The 12,753-nt window shown below is 42.2% G+C and overlaps 1 protein-coding gene across 1 annotated transcript in view; it reads right to left on the bottom strand.

Moving 5' to 3' along the window:
- Positions 1 to 12,753, bottom strand: part of myripb (myosin VIIA and Rab interacting protein b) — a 276,968-nt gene that overhangs the window by 31,480 nt on the left and 232,735 nt on the right. Inside the window, exon 5 of the mRNA XM_084102756.1 lies at positions 586 to 666. Within this exon, the coding sequence (XP_083958882.1) occupies positions 586 to 666 (81 nt within the window). The remainder of the gene's footprint in view (positions 1 to 585; positions 667 to 12,753) is intronic.

The raw sequence follows: 12,753 nt of genomic DNA, 5'->3' as shown, positions 1-12,753 counted from the left end.
CCATCCAAGTTAGTGCACACACATTGTGAGTAGTGAACACACACACACACACACACAACAAACTGTGTGTGTGTGGTTACAGATTAGGCATTGGGTTAATTAACAGTAGATTAATTAAAAAATAAATTAATACTTTTATTCAGAAAGGATGGATTAAATTGATCAAAAATAAAATAAAGACATTTGTAATGTAGACATTTATAAGATTGCTATTTCAAATAAATGTTGATCTTTTGGACTTTCTATTCATCAAAGAATCGTGAAAAAAATGTATCACGATTTCCACACAACTGTTTACAGCATTGATAATAATAAGAAATGTTTCAAAGTCAAATCAAGTCAAAGCACTAAATCAAGACTGGGCTGTTGAAAATTCAGTTTTGCCATCACAGGAATAAATTACATATATTAAAATAGAATATATTAAAATAGAAAACAGTTGTGATCATTAAAAATTGTGATAATGGCAGCACAAGACTGAGATTAAGGATTAAAAGGTACTAGGCAGATTTAAAGTATCCTTATGGGTCTGGAATTTGAAAACATATGTGCAGTGAGCAGAAGTATATTGATTTTTCATGTTACCTTCACTCTGCCTGTAGAGCGTGGAGTCACTGCCGTCACAAACACTGCCATTATCATTACTGCCTTCATGAGTGCTGACCTCTAACAAAACAACAGAGAAAGAGAGACATAAATCAAAGGAAAGCAAAGCATTACAAAGCATTACATTACTCAGACATCTAGACAATGTACACAGACATCTCTTTTCAGTAATGTTCCCTTCTTTATTTGTGTTTGCCGAAAAGGTATTTTTAAAGAATAATAGGCAACTATTTAAATGCAGAAAGCACCTGGTTTAACTAAACTGTGTTGAAATACAATACGCAAAAGTACTATCACTGTTCGGTAAATTCGTCCCTCAGGGTTGAAATGGCCCTCCTTCCACCTCCTCTTTAAATGTCATAGACTTCTCTTTTTGTCTGTGAAAAGTCAGTGTTTGATGCTCTATTTTATCAGGTAAAGCTGTCATTGAGATTTAGAGCAAAAAAAAGTACGGGATGTAATGACGTTTTATATCTGCTAGCTTGTAATTTGTTGACAAAACTGATGAGAAATTTACAGAGAAACTAGGAATGTCATTGTCAGGAATAACATTTTGCTAGAGTGTGTTTGTGTGTGTGTGTGTGTGTGTGTGTTTAACAGTCAGATTCGATGCACTCAGTTATATTATACTTTATTATTTACAATTATTATTTAAAAAATGATTTGCTTATTTATATATGCATACTCAATGCTTGTCAGATTAAGATGACTTTTTTGAGACAATTTTGTTCCCAAATTATAGCTAAGAAACCCATAGAATCATTTAACTGCATTCATACACTCCCCAAAAAAATAAAATAAAATAAAATAATTGTTACAAAGTAAAATTTGTGTGTATTTTGCTCTTATTTACATGCACACATTCGAAATGTACCAGGTTTGTACATGCAAAAATATATACACACTTCCTATCCATGTTGTGCAGGAACTCTTAGGTCTGAGTGACTAAACGCAATATTGCACAAACTAGTTGGAGGTCAAAACTAAAAGGTTAGCTTGAGAAAAAAAGTGAGAGACGTTACTGTGAAATGGATATACATGTCATTGCGTCCACCTGACCAGACGGTTACCTTTTCACTTTCTTTTTTCAGCTGACCCAGAGAGAGTGCTAGCTCAATATCACCATGACAACAGCACAGAGAAAAAGACCACCACACATCCTGCCTGGTCTGTAACCGCAACACGCAGAGCCAGTATCACTACTAGCAGAACGCAGCCAGGCAGAGATTGTCATGTTTACTGCATGATTGGAGAGCCATTATCATTAGAAACATCAGGAATGGCTGTTTTTGAGTTTTGAGTAAATATTGTGTAAAATAAAAGAATCATAATGAAATAATATTTAATAATAAAACATATAATTTAAAAAAATCAACACCTGAAATAGCTGTTTTGAGTTAATACTCTTCAAAATAACATACAACAACAACAACTACTACTGCCACTAAAATGTTTAAAAATAAAAAAATAAAAAACTCCAAAACAGCCACTTTTATAATTAAATTTTTCACATAATATTTTGAGTAAATATTTTATAAAATGATCATACAAAAATAAAATAAAACAAATAAATCATATTATTATAATTTATAATAATTTAAATAATAATAAATAATATAAATTGCTGTTTTTGAGTTTTAAATAAATACAAATATAATATAATATAATATAATATAATATAATATAATATAATATAATATAATATAATATAATAATCAACAACAGAAACTATAATAGTAAAATAATACAATACCTACTTCTACTACAAATAATAATACATTTTTAATATAAAATAAAACATCAGAAATGTAAAAAAAAAAAAAAAAAAAAAAAAAAAACTGTCACGCTGTGGCTATATAAAGGAGCTTACAACGAAGGAGAATACAGAATCAACAGTTTTTAATAAATACACGTAGGGGAAACACAAGCAGAATGACTGTTTTTAAGTTTTGAGTAAATATTGTGTAAAATAAAATAAAATCCATATTGGCATTGGTCATTCAAAATCTTATACTGTATGGTTCAAGAGTAATCTCACAAAAGATTGAAGGTCCTGGTATCCACAGCAAAGCAGAAACAGGAAATATGATCTGGACACTGGAAAAGTCTACATACACTGCAGGAAATCATATCACCTCTTGAGTCCCACCTTCACAGAGTCATTTAAACTGAGTCTGGCTCATAGCTTAGGATCACACACTATGAAATGACTTTCAATTTAGAAACACTGAGAATTCAAATGAGTTAATTTAGGAAATGTCAGTTCATTTGTGTGTACACACAAACTGATATAGACTAGCAGACTCACTCACTGACAGACTATCAGTTCTAAGAATAGCCCTTAATTTGTCTGAAAACAAGCTGAAAATCTAGAAACAGTATGTGTGCGTCTGACAAACTGATAATGGCACAGTTGTACACTATGACAACAGTATAATATGTGATCTTTGTCACACCCAAACACATAAACCATAAAAATAAAAATGTGGTAACCTTGCAAGGCATTTTTCAGTGTATATGTCATATAATACAAAATAAGTGGAGCAGTGTGATTGATTGGTTAACCTTATTTTATTTTGGAAATTGTTATTGATTGATATAGCAATTTCTGCCTTAACTTTCATATTTGTTTGCTGTGGATTAATTTATTATATTGTTTGTGGTGGATTCACTTTTATATTGTTGCTGTGGTTTTTCCTTGTTTGCTGTGATTTTGCTGGACCATTGATGGTACTGTTTTTCCTCCTTCACAAACTGCAACAACAACAAACACTAATTGACACACCTGTAGAACCCCGTTCACATCAGCGATCTAATTTGCCAGCTGATTAGATCACTCCCAATAAAAAGGACGCTAGATCTCTTACCGGGAGAGAGAACGCTCTGGACAGATGAACGAGCCGTGTGCTGAAGCGGACTTTTGCTGATCTTCTTTTCCCTCGGTGTTGTTGCTGGCTGGACTTCCTGCGCCTGGTGGAGCCGAATGCCAGACTCTGCAGTGTCAACGCTCACAAAACTCCGACTAAAGGGAAGTGGTTCTTTTTTCCCACGCTGATGCGCGTGTGTGTTTTTAACATCTGAGTTAAAGGAGGCGTTCTTAGATGTCCATTTCTGCTAAGGTGTCAGATCCAGGAGCCGACGGCAGAGCAGCAGACACGATAGCATTGTTGATGAGCCCACTTGTAGTAGGAAAGGAAAGATGTCATTTTAGTCATCTAAGATTTTTTTAAGTTGCCGGGCTACGAGCAAGCTGCCCATTGATTTCACGATCTCTCCACTGACAGATGCAGAGCGGCGCTGCGGAAATCCTGGTCCGGGATTTTTTCGGGATTGGAATCGGCTATTTGAGGTCTCGCTGAAACAGACATTCCTTGCCGGCAGGTGAAACACGGAGCTAAATCCAGGCTGGACTGGATTTAGGTATTGTTTCACCCTGGGACAGAATATTGGACAAATTCATGGTTTTTATTGTCTCCCCTGGTTTTTGAGGAGGAAATTGTGATTTTGCTGCCCTTTTAAATTTAACTTTAAAAAAAATAATAAAATACTATTTTGGGTATTTCTTGTGTCTTTCTCTCTGTGTTGGTGTGGCTGGGAATCTAGATTTATTTAAAATTAACAGACTTCCAATCTGTTACATTAGTGGCGTAGTCTGGCAGGGTTCCCTTTCCACACCACACAGTGAAGAATGGCAGATGAAAATGAAGGGCAGCCTGAAGGCCCAGGGTGTAATGTGTCACAAGGAACTGGGGCCAGACTAGAAAATGTTCCATTTAGTCAGCCTGTGATAAATGCAATGATGATGCCTTGGTTTATGGGGGTCCCATGGATCCCAAGGTTTAATGGTGACTCAAGTAAAATGAGTTTTTCTGAATGGAGTGGGCAGGTACAGGCTATGCTGAGGGCACAAGGGTTAAATGAGGAACAGAAAATTGACTTTATATATGGGGCACTTGAGGGTGAGGCAAAAAGAGAGAAGAGGCTACTGAATCCAGGAAGACGCTTAACAAGTGTAGACCTGCTGAGTGAGTTAAAGAGGCTGTATGGGCGTGTAACACCAGTAGCCCAGATCTGGGCACAATTTTTTAAATGTCATCAACAGGAAGAGGAAACTGTTTCTGCTTTCATTCTCCGTCTCCGGGAATTATTTTCCACATGGAGGGAGCAGGAACCAGCTGGCTCTGCCCAGGATGAGATGACTATTAGGGACCAGCTTGTCCTGGGTTTGAGGCCTGGTGTGGTGCAACAGGAACTCCAAAGGCAGGTGCGTAGAAAACCTACATTGTCCTTCACTGAGGTGTGTAGTGAAGTGAGAGCATTAGAAGTTGAGTTGAAGATGGAGCCTGTCTGTGCCTCACGTATCTTTGTGCCACAGACTAACCAATCCATGGTTGCACCAAGCCTAGAGGAGTGGAGGGAGACAGTAAGAGCCGAACTTAGAAAAGAAATTACAGACCAACTTTCTGTTATTAAAGAAACCTTAACTGATGAGATTAAACGCCAACTTTCTCCTCAGACTTGGGTGCATAGAGATCCGCCTTTATCCCCTAGGGGGGCTGTTCAGGAAGGCCGCTATACTGCCTCCCCCAGGCGTCACCAGACTTTGGAATGGGACGAACGGGGCAAACCAATCTGCAGAGGCTGTGGGAAGGCTGGTCACATTCAGAGGTACTGTCAACAGGGGAGGAGGCAGTTAAACTAACAGCCCCAACCACTGAGAGCCAGGTGGTTGGGGAGGGGGACCAGGGAAACCAAACTGACAAACCATCCCTGGTGGGGACGTGTCCAGGAGTTGAAGTTGTTGTTGCAGGAGTGAAATTGCCCTGCTTGCTTGATACAGGCTCACAAGTTACATTGTTCAGTGAAACTTTCTTCCAGAAATGGCTGAGCGGAGAGCAGAAGCGAAGCCCACAAGATCTGCACTGGCTTTCTCTAAAAGCAGCCAATGGACTACAGATCCCATATACTGGCTACGCCATCTTGAATTTTTCAGTGGGAGGAGTTACCGTGCCAGGTAAAGGGGTTATCATTGTAAAGGATGAGTGCCTGAGTGCTGAAAGGGGTATTCTAGGGATGAATGTCATTTCACATTGTTGGAAAGCGCTGTTTCAGGGAGTTCACCCTGCCCTGACTGTCTTCGGTGCAACTATGTCACGTGAAGCAAAGGGGGAATGGGAGCATGCTTTTGCAAAAGGTTTCACAGTCTGTCAAAAGGTTTCACAGGCTGAATCATCCGATGGACAGATTGGAGTGGCCAGGTTAACCCGCCAAGACCCAGTTTATTTGCCTCCAAACAGTGAGATGGTGCTGTGGACACACCTCTATGGCGCAAAAGCTGGGTCGGATCTTTGTGTTTTGGTGGAGAGCCCAGAAAGAGATGGCGAGTGGCAGGTGGCCCGGACTGTTACTACTGTGGTGAAAGGACGCCTCCCTATAAGGGTACGTAACCTCAATCCTTACCCCATATTGATACCTCAACGCCGCCCCCTTGCTAATGTTTTCCAGGTTGACCCAAGGCAGATTCGAGGGGAAAAGGACCTTGTTTTGAAGACTTTAGATCCAGGTGTGGTGGAAGTGGATGTGCAGACCAACCACATCAGCACAAAAGATCAGCATCCAAGTCAACCTGCTGAAAGGTGATGGCTTAACAACAGACCAACAACAGAAGATGGACTCACTGTTACAGCGATGGAGAGACATCTTTGCAGCAGGTCATGAGGACTTTGGCCAGACCAGTGCAGTCCTCCACTCCATACCTACAGGTTCTGCACCACCCAGCAGGGAGAGCTACAGGCCAGTTCCACCAAGCCTTTACCCTGAATTGAGGGAACTTCTGCAAAACATGCTGGATAATGATGTCATAAGGGAAAGCTCCAGCCCTTGGGCAGCACCAATTGTCCTTGTGAAAAAGAAGGATGGATCCTGGCGCTTTTGCGTGGACTACAGGAAGCTGAACGCCCTAACCCACAAAGATGCCTATCCCTTGCCAAGGATAGAAGAATCTCTCACCAGCCTCAAGCAAGCTGCTTGGTATTCTACCCTTGACCTGGCCAGTGGATATTGGCAAGTAGATGTGGACCCGAAGGATCGAGAGAAGACTGCATTCACCACACCCTTGGGCTTGTACGAGTTCCAGAGGATGCCCTTTGGCCTCTGTAATGCACTTGCAACATTTCAACGCCTGATGCAGCGGTGCCTGGGTGGGCAGGTCCATGACTCTCTCCTGATCTACTTGGATGATGTTGTTGTATACTCCCCAGACTTTGACACCCATATCAGTCACCTGGAGCAGGTTTTTGAGAAGCTGGCAGCCCATGGCTTAAAGTTGCAGCCCCATAAATGTAGCCTATTCCAGAGGAAAATCACCTACCTTGGCCATGTCATCTCTGGTGAGGGAATATCCACAGATCCCGAAAAGACAGTTGTTGTTGAGAACTGGCCCATCCCCTTTACCATTAAGCAGGTACGCTCATTCCTTGGGTTTGTGGGGTACTACAGAAGATTTGTAAAAGGTTTTTCTAAAATAGCTGCACCCCTAAATGCTCTCCTAGTAGGTTCTGCTAGTATGCGGAGAGGAAATGCTTCCGTCAACTGGACCACAGATTGCCAGATGGCATTTGATTCTCTGAAGACTGCTCTGGTGAGTGCCCCAATCTTGGCATATGCAGACTTCTCAAAACCTTTCCATCTTTACACGGACGCCAGCCTTGGAGGTTTGGGGGCTGTGTTGGCACAGCTACAGGATGGTAGAGAGAGAGTTATACCCTATGCCAGCAGGAGCCTTAACCCCACCGAGAGGAATGACCAAAACTACAGTTCTTTTAAACTGGAGTTTTTAGCCCTTAAATGGGCTGTCACCGAAAAGTTCAAAGACTATTTGTGGGGCAATAAATTCCTGGCCTTTACGGATAATAACCCTCTGGTCCACCTGAATACGGCACACTTGGGGGCCACAGAACAGCGGTGGGCAGCGCAGCTGGCGAATTTTGACTTTGAACTTAAGTATCGCCCTGGCGCTTCCAATCGTAATGCTGATGTCTTGTCCAGGTTACCACAGGAAACAGGATTCAACCGACAGGCCCAAGTGGAGACAGCAGTGGTGGAGTCAGAGGCTAGCACAGAAGCCGAAGACCATTGGAGGGATTGGCAGGAGAAAGACCAGACGGTGGCCCAAATGAAGGGTTGGGTGGTTGGAAATTGTTTTCCAGGAGCCGAAGAGAGGAAAGCGTGCCTACCTGCAACTAAACGCCTCTTAAGGGAATGGAGTCGATTACACATCCAGGAGGGTGTGTTAAAGCGGAGGGCCCAAGAGCGTCATACAGGGTTGAGCCTCTATCAAATCGTGGTTCCCAAAGACAAGACTTATAAGTTGTGGGAGAAGTATCACAATGCCTCAGGCCATATGGGGATAGCCAAGGTCGAGGGCTTGCTGAGAAAAACCTTCTTTTGGCCCGGGATGGGTGCTGACTTGCAAGACTGGGCATCCAAATGTTCAATTTGCACTCAACAGAAAAGAGGACCAGAGGTAAGGGCACCCTTGGTGCCTATTCTTACATCATACCCTTTGGAAACCGTTTCAATTGACTATTTGTCTCTTGGTAGGCATGGTGACACTTATCTGTTGGTAATAACTGACCTTTTCTCCAAGTATGGATGGGCTGTCCCCACAAAAGACCAGACAGCAGCCACTACGACACGTGCCCTTTGGCGCTATCTTATCCAGCCATGGGGGTGTCCAGAACGAATCCTCTCAGATCAAGGAGCAGCCTTTGAGTCAACCATGGTGGCACAGCTGTGCAGTCTGTATGGGTGTGCCAAAGTTCGAACTACACCCTACAGGCCCCAAGGAAATGGGGCCTGCGAAAGGTTTAACAAGACTGTTCTGTCTCTTTTAGGAACACTGAGTCCAGAAGACCAAGTGCGGTGGCCAGATCATTTGCCGACTCTCCTGCAGATGTATAACAACACCCCTCATGAGACCACTGGACTGACCCCACACTTTGTCATGTTTGGCCGACACGCCCGCCTGCCAGTAGAAACGGCTGTTGGGGCGCCACCATTGACCCAAAGACAAGACTTGGAGGGTTGGGTTCACCAACACAACCAGACCCTACAGAGAGTCTACAGACAGGTGGCAGCAAAAAACAGAGAAAGCAGAATGCGGGACAAGGCCAGGTATGATCAGAAAACAAAGAAACTCCCCTTGTTGCCCGGAGAGCGGGTGCTCCTGCGCAACTTCCGCCGTAGAGAACAAGGGAAGTTGGCACCGCACTGGCAGCCCCAACTCTATGTGGTTATGGACCAACTACGCCCAGGCCTGGCAGTTTTCCAGATAAAGCCTGAAGGAAAAGAAGGCCCCATCAGGACAATTCATCGGAATCACCTAAGGCCTTGCCTTTTCAACCCCCCTGAGGAGCCTCAACAAGCCCCAGAGACTGAAACGGTGAACCCCAATCTTTTGAATGCCCTGTATCCTGGGCCTTTTTCGTTACCTCTGACCTTTGTGCCCATAGCCTGTGCCCCTCCTGCAGTTTCAGTGGACGATGACCCAGTAGCCCCTATTGTGAGACCTGAGCCAGGAGACAGATCACCTCTGCGTAGGTCCCAGAGACAAAATAGGGGTAGGCCCCCAGACAGGTATGGACACTAAGACTTTGTCGGGACGACAACTGTTAAGGGGGGGAGGAGTGTCATATAATACAAAATAAGTGGAGCAGTGTGATTGATTGGTTAACCTTATTTTATTTTGGAAATTGTTATTGATTGATATAGCAATTTCTGCCTTAACTTTCATATTTGTTTGCTGTGGATTAATTTATTATATTGTTTGTGGTGGATTCACTTTTATATTGTTGCTGTGGTTTTTCCTTGTTTGCTGTGATTTTGCTGGACCATTGATGGTACTGTTTTTCCTCCTTCACAAACTGCAACAACAACAAACACTAATTGACACACCTGTAGAACCCCGTTCACATCAGCGATCTAATTTGCCAGCTGATTAGATCACTCCCAATAAAAAGGACGCTAGATCTCTTACCGGGAGAGAGAATGCTCTGGACAGATGAACGAGCCGTGTGCTGAAGCGGACTTTTGCTGATCTTCTTTTCCCTCAGTGTTGTTGCTGGCTGGACTTCCTGCGCCTGGTGGAGCCGAATGCCAGACTCTGCAGTGTCAACGCTCACAAAACTCCGACTAAAGGGAAGTGGTTCTTTTTTCCCACGCTGATGCGCGTGTGTGTTTTTAACATCTGAGTTAAAGGAGGCGTTCTTAGATGTCCATTTCTGCTAAGGTGTCAGATCCAGGAGCCGACGGCAGAGCAGCAGACACGATAGCATTGTTGATGAACCCACTTGTAGTAGGAAAGGAAAGTTGTCATTTTAGTCATCTAAGATTTTTTTAAGTTGCCGGGCTACGAGCAAGCTGCCCATTGATTTCACGATCTCTCCACTGACAGACGCAGAGCGGCGCTGCGGAAATCCTGGTCCGGGATTTTTCGGGATTGGAATCGGCTATTTGAGGTCTCGCTGAAACAGACATTCCTTGCCGGCGGCAGGTGAAACACGGAGCTAAATCCAGGCTGGACTGGATTTGGGTATTGTTTCACCCTGGGACAGAATATTGGACAAATTCATGGTTTTTATTGTCTCCCCTGGTTTTTGAGGAGGAAATTGTGATTTTGCTGCCCTTTTAAATTTAACTTTTAAAAAAATAATAAAATACTATTTTGGGTATTTCTTGTGTCTTTCTCTCTGTGTTGGTGTGGCTGGGAATCTAGATTTATTTAAAATTAACAGACTTCCAATCTGTTACATATACAGCACACAAAACACATGTCTGTATTACTCTCTCTTATTTATATGAACTCATACACAGATTTTTAGAGTATGGATGAGTCATATTCCCTACAGCTCAAAGACACACAAATCAAGGTCAACTTAGACACACATAAGCCCCTTTCACACAGAGATTCCGGAAAATACATGGATAAAGTGATCCGGGATTTGACTCGGGTTCGTTTGATTTTGGTTTATTCACACTGCCAGTGATTTTCCGGAATCAGAGAGTGCCCGTAAAATCACACACAACCCGTAAAAATCCCGTAAAGGCATGTGACATCGATGTGACTTTAATGTCTCAGCAGCGTCTTAAGTTTGCTTATGAGCTGCGATTTCTCTCTCGAAAAACCACGCTTGTGCATTTTTTTTCTCTGATTCGATCATAAACTTGCGCATTACACACCGTTTCACAGCTGGGGAACGATCCTGGCTTCGTCATCACTACGACACGGCATTATTACGGCTTTTGTTCACACAGCGCGAGTTCCGGGACTGAACACGGCAATGTTACTAGGTCCCCAACCCGGCATCGATCCTGGCATCAATCCCGGGTCGTATTTGCGTTCACACAGAAGGCACTCTGGCAATTTGCCGGCAATTTCCCGGGTTCAAAGCGCTGTGTGAAAGGGGCTATACTGTCACATTTTGGGTTTTGTTTCTTGTTTCTTGTCATTGTCATGTTTCTGTCTTGTCATGTGATTCCCTGTTTGTCATGTGATCCTGCCATGTGTCTTGTCATTGGTTAATCGTCTGATCATTGTTCACAGGTGTTCCTTGTCTTGTAATTAGTCTGTGTGTTTAAGCCCTCATGTTTGCCCTGTGTCTTTGTCGAGTATTGATTGTTTCCTGTACTACTGCTCGTTCTCGTTCTCGTTCTCCGATCATGTTTTGGAATTAAAGTTGAACTTGGGTTCTCACATCAATCTGCCTCCAGTGGTATTCATTACACATACATACACAAACCCAGCTGAAAGGTTCATCTCCATATTTGCCAGACCAGAGCTTAACAGATTGTTCTATGACATCAAGGTGACACTATCTAGCACAGGTGAAGTTGAAATTGCGATTATGATTCGTGATAAGAAGCATTAGAAAAAAAAATATATATATTATAAATATTACAGTTATAAATAAATCCCCATTTGCATCTGTTTTCCATTACATTATTTGCAATTTGAAAACCTTATAATAAATGATTCGTTGTAAAATAATGTTGATTGCTAATTGTTTGATACAATTGCTAATATAGTTGATTATAAATTGTTCTAAAAACAATTTAATAAAAGTAATTATTAAATACTGTTACGGGCGGTCGGACACCACCCTTAACATAAAGGAGAGACGCACACCGAACAGCTCGTATCAATAATAATATAGGGGTGTTTTATTAAACAGAATGGATATTAGAAAGGTCGCTTAACAATCAGCAAACAAAACATAACAAAAAACTACAAACGCGGAACGTTTTCTACTGCCGGGTGGACGGCTGAACGGCAATTTTTCAAAGCCAGCAAGCACGGTTGTGCAGACTCTCGGGGTGCGCGTCTTCAGAAATGATCCAGGAAGCCTTTTGTAGCGCAAATACAGGCTCCGCTCAGGTGTGGCTCATCTGTAATCAAGAGGGGAAGAGGCACTACACTCAAACACGTGTAGCAACAAACACCAGAGCTGGGGGACGTAACACCCCCACCCCAAAAATGGTGACCTGTCGCCATACATTGAATATGAAAACTCTTTTTGTTCTGTGTTCAGCTCACTGTTCGAACCAACCCAGAGAATAGAGTTCCAGCTACAAATAATCAGTACCTCCGAACAAGGCGTACCTGCATGTGAAGATACTTAGAATTACACAGAGGTATTATTATTAACTATAACCTAGATATAGGCCACCTAGGAGAAGAAATTGTTAGGAATTTCTAATCAATAAGGACACATGCAAATTCTTCATAACAAACAAAACCCTTTTTTTTTATAAAAGGCAAAAAAAATAAAAATATCTATCTACATCTTAATATTAAGCATCCACCCTAGACAACGCATCTGCAATAATATTGTCTATTCCCCGGACATGCACAATTTGGAGGTTAAACGGTTGAAGCAATAGACTCCAGCGCATTAACCTACGGTTTGAATTGTACATGCGACTGAGGAATTTGAGTGGGTCATGGTCAGTATAGACCTTAATTGGATGTACTGTAGAGCCTAAATACACTTCGAAGTGCTGAATGGCTAGTACTAAGGCCAAAGTCTCTTGTTCGATAGTGGAGTACTTTCGCTGGGCAGAATTTAATTTCTTAGAAAAGAAACTTAC

This window comes from Abramis brama (genome assembly GCF_963993115.1).
Source record: "Abramis brama genome assembly, chromosome: 24".
In the NCBI taxonomy this organism is placed as follows: Eukaryota; Metazoa; Chordata; class Actinopteri; order Cypriniformes; family Leuciscidae; genus Abramis; species Abramis brama.
Note: the sequence above shows the minus strand (reverse complement) of the source record. Positions and strands in the feature narration are given on the sequence as shown.